The sequence below is a fragment of the Camellia sinensis genome, chromosome 13, assembly GCF_055761805.1.
Source record: "Camellia sinensis isolate YWXY chromosome 13, ASM5576180v1, whole genome shotgun sequence".
Taxonomy (NCBI): Eukaryota; Viridiplantae; Streptophyta; class Magnoliopsida; order Ericales; family Theaceae; genus Camellia; species Camellia sinensis.
Window position 1 is genome coordinate 53,440,174 of NC_138973.1, and position 15,954 is coordinate 53,456,127.

General features: G+C 43.3%; 1 protein-coding gene across 1 annotated transcript in view; it reads right to left on the reverse strand.

The window, feature by feature from the left end:
• Positions 1-2,263: 2,263 nt before the first annotated feature.
• The window catches only part of LOC145805390 (uncharacterized), an 83,647-nt gene continuing 69,956 nt past the window's right edge, over positions 2,264-15,954 (reverse strand). The window contains exon 12 of the mRNA XM_082900513.1: positions 2,264-2,617. Coding sequence (XP_082756639.1) covers positions 2,264-2,617 — 354 coding nt within the window. The remainder of the gene's footprint in view (positions 2,618-15,954) is intronic.

The window sequence follows — 15,954 nt, forward strand, 5'->3', positions numbered from 1 at the left end:
GGAAACCCAGATTTTCCCGACTTTGCTTTTGAATGTGGCCGTCGGGACCACACCTCGGCAAGAAGGTGTGGGACCTCGGTCAAGACTTGGTTAGTGCCCAGCCTGTTTTCCAAGTTGGGAAACAGTGTTTTGTTTGGATTCGACTTGGTTTTTGGACAAGGATGCCGAGATCATTACATTCATGTTAAGCTTTTTTTGGGAATGCATCTCATATCCATCTTTGAGCATCTCTTCTTGTCTACTTGAAGTTCCTTCAACAGTATTTTTCCATGTGATTGTAGGTCTTTGATCTTTGCCTTGAGCCTACACCCGAAGAACTAAGTGAGTGGTATTTTTAATAAAGCTATGTTATAATGTTTTAATAAGCTTTGCTTTGCCTTGTTTTGAAAAGTATTTGGTCAAGTATGAATGATTATCCCTATCTTGTGTATCAAGTATTAGCTTTGTTTTGGATGACATTCCTGGAAAATCCCTTGTGCGACTCTAAACTTTCGCATTACAAGTCCTTTTTGTGTTAGAGGACTTTAAGCCTTTGTAACATAGGTCCTTTGTGCTAGAGGACTCTAAACTTTTGTAGCACTCTTGTTCAAGATATCTCCCTTGCCACCGATGACCTTGTGCGGGTGGGTCTGTCTAATCGATTCCAGGTCGATTATTCCCTTGTTTTGCCACTGATGGTTTACCGCGTGGGTTTGTTTGTCCGGGATGTCATCATTTTGTAATATGTTGATGCTAGTAAGCATCCTTCGGGGCTTCGAAGATTTGTTAGATGAACGTGGTTCATCCCTTGATTTGTAAAGTTTGATATGTTTTGTTTTGAAAGACTTCGGCTATTATTCATCCAAACCTTTATTACTTGTACCATTCACTGAGTATCCAAGCTCACCCTCTCTATATATATGTAGGTGATGAGCAGGACAGCGGCGACGCCTAGATGTGTTTTAGAAGCTTGTTTTGGATTCATGTTATGTCGGTTTGACTAGTTTTATGTCGGCAATCTTGAAGATTATGCTTCTCGACTTGTAATACTTGTATTTTTCATACGTCGGCTTGAGAAGCCTTTTGATCAGGATGTAACATGTATTTTGTTTATTAATCAATCGATTTTTAAAATCATATTATGTATGTCATTTCATTTGATCTATGCACAGCTTTTATGGACCTCTTGCATTTGAACTTACTGCTTCCGCATTTGTAAGCCCCTTATTTATACCCTGCGTGTGTGTGAATCCTCGTAAGAGGCCTTGGTAATCTCGGATTACCGGCCATCATGGAACCCTCCTACTAGGGGTGGTTTGGGGTCATGATAGTTTCCCTCTAGGCAAAGGTAACAAGGCATGGTTCAAAAACTAGGCAAAGAGGAGAAAGTGAAGAGGTTCCGAGACAAGGCGCTCGGCCGAAGGCTCCGAAAACTAGAAACTAGCCTACAAGAGGGAAAAGTAGTCCACGACTACGAAAAGTAGCCTACAGGCCTCTCTCTCCCCCTGGGCAAGATCAACAAGGCATGGTCCACAAACCAAACCAAAACACAAAGAGTTCAGAGGCCCGGAGGCAAGGCACTTAGCCGAAAACTCCGAAAACTCGAAACGAGCACAAACATGCTCGATCATCGAGCGCTCAATCGATGATGTCTAAGTCTTAAGGTCGGTCAAAAATGGGGTGTCTACACTCCTCAAAGTCTTGGGATCATCCCCTCTGTAATGCTCCTCAAACCAAGTATACCTGACCATACCTGATCGGAGTCTCGGTGGACGCACCCCTAAGTAGCGTGTCCCATGGGACCACCCACTCTCCCATGTCGGGATCAAGTGGAATTGGATCACTCTTTACACCCAGGCCAGTGATCATGATGAAGTCGAAGGGAATCATCGTCATCCCCCCTGTCGAGGAGAAGTGGAAAGAGTTGGTGGTGTCCCACCACCTCTCCACAAGAGCCCCTAGGAAAGGGCGACTCGCTGTGACTCGTGTCAAGCTGGAGCAGAATAAACTGAAGCCGGTCCCATCAATGATCGCGTGGACCCTCGTAGGAAGCTCATCATACCAATCCCGAGCCGTCGTCGCACCGTAGCCCTAGAAAGAGCGAGATCCGTCCTGTGGCATGTGATGTAATCAGATCAAGCGACAAAAGTACAGTTGAATACAGATCAGTGATGTATTGAAAGTACAGTTGCATGCAGAGCAGTGATGTGTGAAGTACAGTTGTATACAAAGCAGAGATGTGAGAAGTACAGTTGAATGCGAAGCAATAATGTATGAAATACAGTCAGATCAAGGCATGTGATGCAATCAGATCAGAAAAGTGCAAGAAATGCAAATAGTTGAAAGTTGTACTGCAGAAAAGCAGAGTTTCTACCTCCACAGCAATGGCTGATAAGTGAGACGCAGGCTCTCTCAGTAGGAGGTCGTCTGGCATGTCCTCATCAAAATCAGTGAAGGCGTGGATGCCTCCCTCAACTGGTACTATATTGGTCTCAGGGTGATAGCTTGCCATGTCAAAAGGCCAGATACTAGGTGGTAAAAGCTGAGGCTCGACCCTCGACTCGGCCGCAAAGTCCGTTGCTAACTCTATTGGAGGAAGTGTGGGGAGGCCCCTGTCATGAGGGACATCTTCAGCCATCTGAAATAGATGTAAAATGAGCAAAAAAAAGGAGAAAATGGTGAACTTTGAATAAAGTAAACCCTAGGAGAGAGAAAATACAAAGAAAGTTGAAAATTTGGGAGAAATGTACTAACCTTGGGGGAAACTCGAGGGAAATCAACCTTGAATAGTGGTAATGGCGAAAGGAGCATCGGAATCAAATTCTAATCGGTTCAAATCGAAGAGAAGTAAAGGGTTTTTGCGAATAAGGTTTGTTTAGGGTGTTGGGAAACACGTAGAATGTGCGGATCTAGAGAGAAGACACACCTAAAGAGCAAGAGGAGGATATTTTGTGCAAGGGTTTATGATGAATTGAAGTCATTTTGCCTCTACTTAAAGAGCCACGAGTCAAAAGACTTAAATGGCCAAATCTGCCATCAGTGGCTGGCACCACCTCATCGGTGGCCGGCATCCTTTATTGATGGCTGGCAGTTGCCACTGATGCCCGGTTGGGGGCTGGCGGCATCCCTTGATGGCCGGTAGGCCTTCACCAACTTCCCCTGCCTCTTTTATCTTGATATGTGTCCTTGGGTTCCAAGAAATGCAAGGTATGTGCAAAATTTGATTCAAAGTGCCTCCACGGAAGCTCGGAATGGCGTTCATGATGCGCAATGGCCATCACTTATCAAACACATGTGAAGTGTATCCTTTTTAACATGTTGTAACTCTCCGATAGGTAAATCAGAAGCTACCGTTGAGTGACCTCTTTTATACACGCTTTGGTTCCTGCGTAGGGTATACATTGTTTTGTTGTTACATTGAATGCACGTTTATACATTGCTTTGTTGTTACATTGAATGCACGTTTTGAATCCTTGCATTGTTATGCACCTTTTTACTTGCATTGCTTTGCATGTTCCACTTGCATTGTTATGCACTTCTTCACTTGCATTGTTATGCGTCTTTCACCATGTATATGTACGCGTTTATCTTGTCTTGAAATGGTATCTTGATGTAACGTTGAACATGTGTTTCTACTATATTGTACCTGTCAAAGTTCTCTTTTGTGCAAGCACGATATTGTATGTACAGTTCATTTGAAGCTAGTGTAACCAGACGATATTGTATGTACAGTTCATTTGAATCTGGTGCAACCAGACGATATTGTATGTATGGTTCATTTGAAGCTGGTGTAACCAAACGATATTGTATGTACGGTTTATTTGAAGCTGGTGCAACCAGAAGATATTGTATGTATGGTTCATTCAGAGAAGTTCCGGTTAAGATTGATTATGTCTCGGTAAGAGATTGCTCATGTTCACTTAGTGTATCTATCACACTTTGTTCATTTAGTGTATCTATCACACTCTCTTCACTTAGTGTATCTATCACACTTTGTTCACTTTTGTGTATCTATCACACATTCGCTTTGTGTATCTATCACACAGGCTCACTTAGTGTATTTATCACACGTTCGCCTTGTGTATCTATCACACATGCTCATTTTTGTGTATCTATCACACATGCTCACTTTGTGTATCTATCACACGTTCGCTTTGTGTATCTATCACACATGCTCACTTCGTGTATCTATCACACGTTCGCTAAGATTGCATAGTTTTCTTACACCCTTTCTGCATGAGATGTAGTTTGGTTTGTGTTAACTTGCTTATGTTCGAGTTTGCTGTAGCATTTATTTGCATAACATTTGCATCTAGATGTTTCATTATAGCCCTCTTTGCATAATCGTAAGTTAGGATCTACATCGTGCATGTCATTTGCATTTTGCCCCAGCCTGTAAGTTCATCTCTGTATGGTTATATTGAATGTTTGCCCGAGTCTTTGGCCTTGCCAAAAATGGGTCGTCTCTAGGCTTTGACATTCACTCCTGTCACTTTGTGACTTCCGAGTTCTGTCAAAGAGGGGCAACTGTAGACACCCCATTTTTTACCGTCCTCAAGACTTGGTTGTGCTTGCAAGTACATCCAGCAACCAGTTTGGTTGTTCACCGAGCACTTGAACTTCGCGGTGGGATGTCACAGGTTTGAGCTTTCCAAACCCTATTTCATTTCTGCCCCATCTTTGGACCATGCTCTAGTCCCTCCCTTTTGCTTGTTTTAGTGCACTATCGGCCATGAGTTAAGCCCTGTCGGCCATTGATGAGGCCTACCGGCCATCAATGGTGCACTGCCGGCCACCTTGTTTCAACAGTTAATTTTTTTAGATATTTTGGCCAGCTGTGGCTCACTCAGCCATCCTCCATACACGTGTATGGTGGGATGGAGGCAGGTTGAAGCTTCTCAAGCAAGCTTGTGCTTGCATTGCTCTATATAAGGGGGGCTTCCTCTCCCTTGTTCAAGGTTCAGAAAATTCAGAGGCAAAAAATCTCTCTCTCTCTCTCTAGAACTCTCTCTCTCTATATATTGCTTGAAAGTAAGTGTTCTTCACACATTTTGCCTACAACCCCTTAGCCAAACCTCTTGACCTTGGAGTTGAGATTCCATAGGACTAGTTTGGGCATCCTAAAGTTGGTTCTGGCTCAGAAAAGCTGCTGGTTTTTCTGTTCTTCAAGGGTGAGGTCTATATCCTCTTCAAAGCTTTATTTTAATTGCTTGTTTGGCCATTCTTGCTTGCTCTTTTAGGCCTTACTTTCAATTATAAAAACTCTTTTTTTTAAGTGATTGAAATGTTTGTTTGAGGCTTTGTTTGAGTTAGGGGTGGCCTACCCCCTTTGGTGGCTTGTTTTGCTTTGATTTGTATCATCTCTTAAGGCCTTTGAGATCATCTTTGTTTGGCCTTTTAGCCACTGAAATCCAGTGGATTTTTAGTGGTAGAAATGTGGTTTTGAGGTCCAAAATGAAAGGGGTCGGTCCCCTCTCCTCTTGTCTTGTTTGCTTGCCTTGTTGGCCTAATGATTGAGCATGTTTTTCTAGCATGTGTTGGCTTGTTCTCAGCTTATCTTTGGCCTTATTTTAGCATGGCATAACACTGTTTTAGCCTTGTGAGCTCAATACTTTGATCTATCATGCTAGCCTATTTTGGTTCTATCTCAGCATGTTTTTGGTGTTATTTTGGCATGTTGTAACTCTGATTTTGGTTGGTAGAGCCACCTCTTGCATGCTTCTTACAGTTGTAGTGGAAACCTTGCTCAATAGCCTAGTATACTTGGTGTTTTGGCCCATTATTCTAGCATGTTTTGGCTCCACTCCAGCAAGTTTGTACTCATGTTTTAACATGTTTTAGCTCTGTTTTGAGGCTTCTTGGTCGTATAATGCTTGTTATGCATGTTTGTAGTGCAATAGCCATGAATAGCTTTGAGTTTTGAGGTATCTTGCATGCTTGGCTTGAGGTATTTGCATGTTTTGGCATCATTTGACATGTTATTTCAGAGCATATAGTGTTGCCGCCCTTCCATGTTTTTCACTCTTTAGGTGCTCTTGAGAGTGGTACCTTTATGTCTTGTTTGTGAGTCATTGCATGAGCATCATTCTCTTGCCATTCATGTTATCATTTCAGATCATTTTGGCCATTGTTTTGGCATACATGAGGTCTATTTGGTGTTGGTTTAGTCCATTGAGCATTGTGTTGCATGGTCCTAGTGTTGTATCCTTCACTAGTGTTCAATGCTTAAGTGTTCTAGTATGTTGTGCATAAAGTGTTTTCATGTTAGAGTCTTGCATTTCATGCCAAGATTAGCATGTTGTTTCTATGTCATGTTGCTTGCTTTGCATTGTGTTCAATCGGATGTTGTGTTGAACACAAGGTGCATTAGTTCATTTCATACTTGAAGTGATGAAGTGAGCCAATCACCCTTGGTCTCCATTGCCTTTGATTTCTCATGATAAGGAGATGGTCTAAGTGTCTTGTTTGTCATGCATTTATTGAGTTTGTATGAATTGGATCTTCGGCTATCACCCATTGCGATGCTTGATTGACAGTCTTGGATCCAATTATGCCTTTCCCTTGATGTTTTGAGATGATATGGAAGGGCATAGTACATACATGTTCTAGGGAGACCCACAATTTTCTCTATTTTGTGCTTTATTGCAGCTTGTTGTCACAGCACACCAGTGGCTGGCACCCTCTCACTGATGGCCGGCACCCTTTCATCTGTGGCCGGCAGTGTTCATCCTTGGCCGGCAGGGGGGTCGGCAGTCACCATTCATGGCTGGCAGGCCACTGGTGCACTCCCCAGCACTATTTTGGTAAGTTTCAGCAACAAGAACTGGAAGACACCTTGCAAACAAAGCCTCTAAAGAGCATCCGGAGAGCTTTTCGGGGCGAGAAACCGAGTGTATGCATGTTCATTTTCCAAACAGAGCTGTGGCAGCATATTTTAAAGCTTTGTTTGTTAAGTTTAATTGGCTTTGTAACTTAATTGATTTGTTTAATTAGTTAAAGTTTTGTAATAATTAATTAGCTTAGCATAGTTAATTAGTCGGTTTGTAATAATTAGTTTAATTAGCGTAGCTAGTTAGCTAAATTCATATGGACTCTCCATCGAGAGAGCACAATTTTGTAATAAGGGTGCGTGTGTGTGTGCATGTCTTCCAACCTTATTTCTTTCTCCCTTTTACTTATCAACTTTCGATGGTCAGTTTTAGGGCATGTTTCAATTAGCATACTTATGCTATGCATGCATGCATCATTCATTCGTATTGCATGCACCTGGCTCGACGCATCATTCAAACCGCATTGTATTTCAATTCCTATTTGAATACATGTTATCAAATCGTCGCATTCATATGCCATCTTAGATAGCCGAGCCTACTTAGTCGCATTATTGCATGTGTTGCATTAGGCATTGTTGACATAGCTAGGATCATGCATTGATTTCTGACACAGCTTCTGTTTTGGCTCGGAGTACACTGTGAGTGTTTATGCTTTAGCATCCTTGCATGTGTGTAAGTCACTGCCATGATAGCATGCTTGCCATGAGGCTAACTGCTTAAGTGTTTAACTGCATGAATGCCTGTGGATGAAGGCTTCATTACTTGAATTGGAACAATTCATCAAAATGAGAGTTTTAAGCCCATTTGAGGGTGGCAAATCATGTTTTCTAAGCCCACTTGAGGGTGACAAATCCGCGTCTTAGCCTACTTGAGGGTATCAACTTCAAACTATTTTTGAAAAACAAACATGAGATGTTTTGTTCAAATTCTTGCGATTGAGTCTATACTTGTGTGCTGTGCGCATCACATAGTAAGTTAGCTAATAAACTGGAATAAGAACACATGTGTTTTCAAAAACAACATATCATGTTTAGTAGAGGCCGATCTTTGATCGGGCGAGCGGGGGTGCTCATTTCATGACCTTCCCCCCTCGTACCCAAGTTCCTGAGCTGAAGCAACTTTGGTGATGACAGACATGTGGCCTTAGGCATGAGTCAGGGTTTCCTAAATTTCCCAAAACAAATATTTAGGTGGCGACTCTAAAATCTGGTAAAGCAGTCCATGTTTGGTGCGTTTTGATTAAAATCGATTTTCCAAAAGAATTTTCCGGATTTGGAATCTTTGGTGATTTATCAATCTTACATTGTACTTTGTGAGATTAGATTCAGAACTGTGACAGGAGTCCGAACTATAGTAGCTAGAACCTAATCTGTGCCTTCTCTGAAAAGGGTGGAGCGCGGAGCGAGCTCGGGGTGGTCTACAGTCACCTTTTTAATGAAGACACAAGGTTTGAAATCACAAGATCAAGACCAAAATGTAGAGAGAGAGAGTGTATTTTAGAGAGAAAAGGTCTCAATCTAGGGTTTTGGAAAGTTTGAGAGAGAGAGAAAGGAAAGAAAAGTGATTTAAAATGTCATTTTCGCGATCTGATATATGTACAGTCCACTCGAGTGGAGAGTTTAACGCTCGAGCATCAGACACATAAATTCGACCCGCTTGAGCGCAATAAAGGCCGCTTGAGTGCCAAGACACAACAGCAAGGCACTACCCACTCGTCTAGTATTTTATAGATTTCAAGTAGCCGCTCGAGCGCCAGAGGGGCTGCTCGAGCTCAGACCCGCTCAAGGTACATACTGTGACCCTCTGGCGGTAACAATCGATAACAGCCCGGTATGACGATAACCAGTCCATACCCAAAATAACATCAAATCTCGACATGGGCATAACTACAGAAGGAAATGGAAACCAACGATCTGTTACCTCTATATCACAACCTCTACACCCTTGTTTCAAAATCAACTAACCCCCAACAGGTGATACAACACAAATAGGAGATGCTAACTGCGCCAACTCCAAACCCAAAACAGATGCAAATGTAGCAGATACAAAGGAATGAGATGCACCCGTATCAATCAACACACAAGCAACCGAGTTGCAAAACAGAAAGGTACCTCTCACAACAGATGGAGCCGGTACTAGGTCCTGCGCGGTGACCGCATACACGCGCCCTGTAGGCCCCTGATCAACTTGCTCACCTCTAGGAGCAAAAGACTGCTGCACAGACTGGGACGTTGAAGCCCCCTGATTCGCCCTCGAGGCCTGAACTAACTGAGCTGGCTGAAAACTCTGCCTCTGCCCAGACGCACCAGATGTACTTCTCAACTGCAGGCAAAACCTCTTCAGGTGCCCTGCCTGACCACACTGATAACAAGACAGTGGCTGACCCCTGCCCTGACTCTGGCTCTGCAGTCTAGCTGAAGATGAAGCAACTCTCTGACCTCTTCCCCTCTGTGGGCAAGCTGGAGACTTGTGGCCCAACTGGCCACATTTAAAACAAGTCACGTCTCCCTGACTACATCTCCCAGAGCCAGCCCTCGGCACTGGAAAGGTCGATCTAGCAAAACCACCCTGAGATTGTTGAGTATTAGGACCCTCTGTCTCCTGCCATCACCCTGACCATCCTGACTCCTCTTGGAGCCTTTCTGCCCCTCCTCCTCCTGCATCATGATCTCCATATGGGCTGCAGCATCAACCAGACGCCCATAGCCTCGAGTCATAGACCCGTTAATTCTCATCTTGAGGCTGCGCCTCAACTTCTTCTCAAACTCGATACAACGGCGTTCCTCGGATGCCACAAGTTCAGGTGCAAACCTGGACAGACTAATAAATGTAGCCTCAAACTCGGCCACTGAAGAACTCAGCTGCAAAAGCTGGCAGAATTGTTCTCTCAGCTGCTTCCTGACAGCGGGAGATAAGAACTTCATCTGGAAAGCATTCACAAAAGCCTCCCAAGTGCCATCAATACGACGCTTCACGAATTTCCACCACTGACCCGCATACCCCTTAAGCTGGAAAGACGCCAAGGTCATTTTCAAGGCCCCGTCTTCAATGCCTAGCATCTCAAACGTCTTTACCATTTGTTCCAACCACTCATCCGCCTTAAGTAGCTCCTTCGGATCCCCAACAAACTCGTCCGGATTAGACCGGAAGAACTCCCTCTTCAGAAAGGAAGGCCCTGCATCCACAACCTGGGCCTGAACTGGATTCTTAACTCTGAGAATGCCCATAGATTCCCTCAAAGCATCGGCTATCCCACGGGCTAAAGCGCCCATAGCCTGCTGACCTGCTTGCTCAGCCACATTGGCCTGGCTGAGTCCCCCCTGCATCGCCGGAATCTCCTCCGGTACAGGCACTTCCTACCTCCTAGGCCTACCATGCCTACCACCTCGTCCTCGTCCTCGTCCTGACATCCTAATAAAGGTAACGAAGACGTTAGCACATTCACAAATATGCCGAAGCTATAACACTCGCGTCCTAATACATGGACAATTGTAATTCATTCCACGTAAGCACATAAACACATAAGCACTTACGAATTTCATTTCCGGATAATGATAGTCCCGAGGCGTTACTAGAGTTCCGGTTAGAAACAGCATTGATCAAGTGCTTTTCCAACAAGATTCACAGAAACCCAAGGATCCAATCAACATCCTAGAAACTAAATCCCATACCCATATAGTCACATAAGCATGTTATCAACTAAACACATACTGTCATCCATAAGTCTCTAACAAACGAGACGAACCCATTGGGATACTAATCACTTCCCACGTACCCAAAGTATTCGAAGCCGGTACGTCCTCAAAATAAACCCAACAATCATACATTCTAAACATGCTCAGACATAAGAGAATAAAGCATAATTATATTTCATCAGAGTATTTCTTACAAATGTATTACACGTTAACAACAAACACAAATGCTCTATGGACTTACAACTTTCCAAATCAACGCTTGGTTACAAAAAGAAGAGTTCTAACTCTATACAAAATAAGCCCTAGGCTTGATTTACATGTAATACAAATAATGTAATCACAAAAGATGACCCAGCCACTAAGTGTAGACACCCCATTTTTGACCGTCCTCAAGACTTGGACGTCACCATTGGAACACTTGGTGATTGCCCTTGTTTGTGTTCGTCTTGAGTTGCCGGAGGTCTCGGTTGCGCGCCTTGCCTCAAGATCTCTCGACTCGACCGTGTTGTGTCTGGTTTTGCACCAAACACTTAGGTTTTGCACCAAACACTTAGGTTTTGCCTTGGAGGGGTAGGGAATGCCTTGTGAGGCATCCCCATGCATCACCGGCCATGGCTTAAGGCCACCGGCCAGTGCTTTTATGCCATCGGCAATGTATATTGCCGGTCGGCACTCTTTGTTGCCGGTCGGCCATTTATTTTTGCCAAAACGGCAATTTTGAATGGCCGATCACTGTTCATCTACTTTTGGTAGATATTTTGTGCCAGCTGTGATAGTTGGCACCCACCTTTTCTCCCCTCCATACACATGTATGGAGGGATCTCTCTCTTGACAAGCTTATTTGAGAAGCTTTACAAGAGAGAGCTCTATAAGAGAGAGTCTCCTCTCTTGGATTTAGGGTTAGACAACATTTTTAGAGAGCTCTGGTTTTAGGTTAGGATTTATATATCTATCCTATATCTCTCCCTCTCTTTCTTGAGCTTAGTGTGTGTGTTTTGTCTTACTTTTGCTCACAAGCACCCACCATCACACCATCCCTTGGAGCTGAGGCCTCTTGAGGGCTGTTTTGGAGGTTTTGAAGTTGGTTTCAACCTAAAGAAGCTGCTGGAGCTCCATTGTTGAAGAGAGTCTTCAAGGGTAAGAAGCTTGCTCCTTTTTACCCCTTTCTTGCATTGTATTTTTGCCTACCTTACAATTGTTTTTGTGTTTAGTATATAACATAAAAAGTTCTATTTTTAGGCCCTCTAAATAGTTTGTTTAGAGTGTTTTGTGATTTGAGGTTGTTTAACCCCTTTTCAGGCTTGTAAGGCTCCTTTTTGTGCCATTTTGTGTGAGCTCCGTGACCATTGAGTTTGGGCCTCCTCACCACTGAAATCTTGAGGGATTTTAGAGGTGGGGATGCTGCCTTGAGGTCCCAAGAAGGAAAGGGCCACCCCCTCTCCTTGTTGTCCTTGAAAAGGACCATTTTTTGGCCTCTTAAGGGAGCACCATGTTTAGGTTCATGTTGACCATGCCTTAGCTGATTTTTGTGCTTATTATGTCATAATATGCCTCTGGTTTTAGTTGGTTTTGGTACACCATGCTTGCTTAGCATACATGCCTTGTAATGCCATTTTGTTGCCTTAACATGCCTTAGGTTGTAAACCATTGTTCTAGCATGTTTTAGGCTTGGCTTTGAGAAGCTTTCATGTTTATTTTGCCATGATTAAGGTCTGTTCTTAGTTGTTTGGATCAATTTTAGCATGTATTGCATAGTCCCTTTGCATTTTGGCTTGTTGGCCTCAAGTGTGTGATTGTGTGGTATGCATTACTTGCATCATTTTCAGTGGTTTAGGACCACTTGCCATGCTATTTCAGTCCTCATAACATGCTTGCATGCTTGCTTCTTGATGTTTTAAAAGCTTGCGTTGAATGCTCCATGTTTTGTCTCTTTTGCATGCTTCCATTTTTAGGATACTTGGATGCCATCTAGGTGTTCCCTTAACATTGTTTAGGTCTGCCTTGAATATGTTTTAAGTCTTCTTGGCCTTGTGGGGCTTGGTTGGCTTGGCCATGGTTTAAGTCTCCTTGCCTTGCCTCAAGTATTTGGACCAATTGCATGTTTTGTTTGTCTCGTTTGCTTGGTTTAGCACCATCATTAACCTGATTTTCAAAGCTCGTGTGCATGCCATATGTCCATGTTTGCATCCACTTAAGTGTGCTTGAGAATTGCTCTTTAATGCTTGAAGTGTTGGAGATCATTTGCATGCATGTTTGTATGCCATTAGTCCTTCATTTTTGGGCACTTTGGCCGCTATTTTAGGTTAGTTTGAGGGCTGCCTAAATTAGTCTAAGTCGATTCTTGCATGATGTGACATGCTTACCTTGTGTGTTGATTGCATGCTTGGCCTATCACGTGTTGTGGCATGTCTAAGTGACTTTGCATTTGGCATGCATTTCTCTTAGTTGGAATTACCTAACATAGTATGCAAGCTTGAGTAACTAGCATAGTTGTCACATGCCTTGTATGCTTGTTTGCATTACCATGTTGCATGCCTAGTTAACATGCTTAGGTTGCATTGCATGCATGCTTTGCCTCTTGATTATCCATGATTGAGGTTGAGCTCCTCACTTGTTTGTTGGTTTGCATTGCATTTGAAATCAACATGCATAAATTGGTCTCTTGGGCCATCACGCATTGAAATGTGCGATCGATGGTCTGAAAACCAAGGACCATGTCCCTTTGAGTCATAAACATGATAAGGAATATGGTTGGTGCATACATTGCTTGAATTGCATTGCCATGCAAAGCCCTGTCCTCTGCTGCTGTCAAACAGATTCTGCAGGAACTTTTTGCCGATCGACTGCGCAGAGTGCCGACCGGCAATCCATCTGTGGCCGATGGATTCATTTTTGGCCAATCGACACCAAATCACAGCCGATGATGATTCCCTCCAGCCGGTGGTGTCTCCCAATGTCCAGGGAAGCAATTCTGAGAATTTGGTAGTCTTCAGAGAAGCAGAGCAGGGAAAACAAAGGCAGCTTGCGCATGGCAGTGGACTTCCGAGCAAGACCCGAGCACGCGTACATTTAGCCCTCTTCCCGAGGCCCTTTTTTTTGCTTTCTTAATTTAATTAATTTAGTTGGTCTGTAATAATTAATTAGCTAGGATAGTTAATTCATTATTTGAATTGTATTATTCTTTTGGTCCCTCCAAGCGAGGGCGAATTTGTAATAAGTGTGGGTGAGTGTGTGCATGTCTTCGAACCCCCACTTCTTTCTCCCTTTTACTTACCTGCTTTGATGGTTAGTAATAGGTCATGTTTAATTTAGCATACCTTATGCTATGCATGCATGCATCATTCATCAGTCTTGCATGCACCGGGCTCGGCGCATCATGCTAACTGCATTAGTATTTCAAATCTAACTTGAATACATGCTACTTGTGCATTTTCACATGTCATTCGTAGAATAGCCGAGCCTACTCTAGTGACATTCCGTATGCGTTGCATTAGACATTTAAACATGGACTTAGATCATGCATTGATTGCTAACGAGTTCTTTGTTTTGGCATAGAGAACGATGTAAGTATTTATGCTTTAGCATCCTTGCATGCGTGTGAGTGTTGCCACGATAGCATGATTACCATGAGGCTAGCTGCTTATGTGATATAACTGCTTGAATGCCTATGGGTGAAGGTTGGATTGTCTGAGTTGGAATGACTCATTGAAATCCGTGTTTTAGCCTACTTGCGAGTAGCAAATTCCAAAACATTTTTCCAAAACAATCAGATATGCAATGCTTATTCCCAAATTAGGCAATCTAGTCTATACTTGTTTGCTGTGCGCATAACATAGTAATTCTAGGCTAATAACTGAAATAAGAACACATAACGTTTTCAAAAACGGATATCATGGTTAGTAGAGGCCGATCTTCGGATCGGGCGAGAGGGGGTGCTCATAGTTGACCTTCCCCAATCGTACCCAAGTTCCCGAGCCGAGGCAACTTTGGTAATGACTGACACGTGGCCTTTGGCACCGAGTCAGGGTTTCCTAAATTCCCCCTTAAAAAATATTTAGGTGGCGACTCTGTATCTGGCAAAGCAGTCCATGTTTTGGCACTTCTTTTCAAAAATCTGTTTCTCAAAACGATTTGCTGGAATTGGACTCTTTGGTTCAGATTAAGAACCGTGACACAAATCGAGTCCGAACTATAGCGGGGTCCCTCGCGGACGTGTTACAGTTTCTGGCGACTCTGTTGGGGACTTTAGAGAGCTTGACTCGAACTCGTGATATCTTGTTTTGATTTCATTTATGTGTTTCTTTGCATTGTATGTGCATTGGTGCGCCTAAGACACCGTGTTTGCCATCTGCCATTCCTGAACGGTTTGCCGAAGGCTTGTCTTGTCAAGACATGACCATAAGTGTCACGACCCGAACCCGCCCCCGTGGGTTAAGGACGTAACCGGCCAGTAATCATGAGATTACCTACGGCCTCAAACTGTCCTAAACGTATTTTAACAGAGTTAATGGGGGCCAAACGGAAGCAAAATTAAAAACTTTGTCCATAGAGCCGTGCTTATATGCACATCAAACAAACCATACTTAGATACGTTAATAACTCACATCAAAAGTACAGTTTCACAAAATTCATTACAGACAGGATCGTCCAAAACGAGTCAACCTATAACAGACTATGTACAGACATGCACTAGGTCCTTGCCAACAAGACAAAACATAGGTACATAGTAAAAGGGCAAGGATGGTCTCATGCGCGAGGCACAAGGCTGACTCTCCCAAAACTCCTGTTGTTCCTAGCAGACTTCACTGGGGCTGGGTTTGGACTTCCCTTGGCTCACCTACAAATACATGAATGAGCGTGAGCGATAGCCCAGTGAATAATATCAAATATAACAGTTACAAAACAATATGTAGAACAACAAGCTCCAAACGGCCTTGGGCCCAATTCATACTTCTGTTTAACAGCAAAATATATATAACTATACGAAATGCAAGTCAAGTAACTGTAGTTCCAAACATTCTGGCCTTTGGCCCATCCGGGTTTCCATTCATGGCAAAACGGCCTTCGGCCCATTCATTCATGTCAAACGGCCTTTGGCCCATTCATTCATGTCAAACGGCCTTTGGCCCATTTATTCATGTCAAACGGCCTTTGGCCCATTCCTTCATGTCAAACGGCCTTTGGCCCATTCCTTCATGTCAAACGGCCTTTGGCCCATTCATTCATGTCAAACGGCCTTTGGCCCATTCATTCATGTCAAACGGCCTTTGGCCCATTCATTCATGTCAAACGGCCTTTGGCCCATTCATTCATGTCAAACGGCCTTTGGCCCATTCATTCATGTCAAACTTTTGTCCACAATCCCAATTAACAACTCATAATATTTATAGGGGAATAACAATTGGACATTGACAAGTTTTCAAATATTGATATTACTCACAGTGATCGGC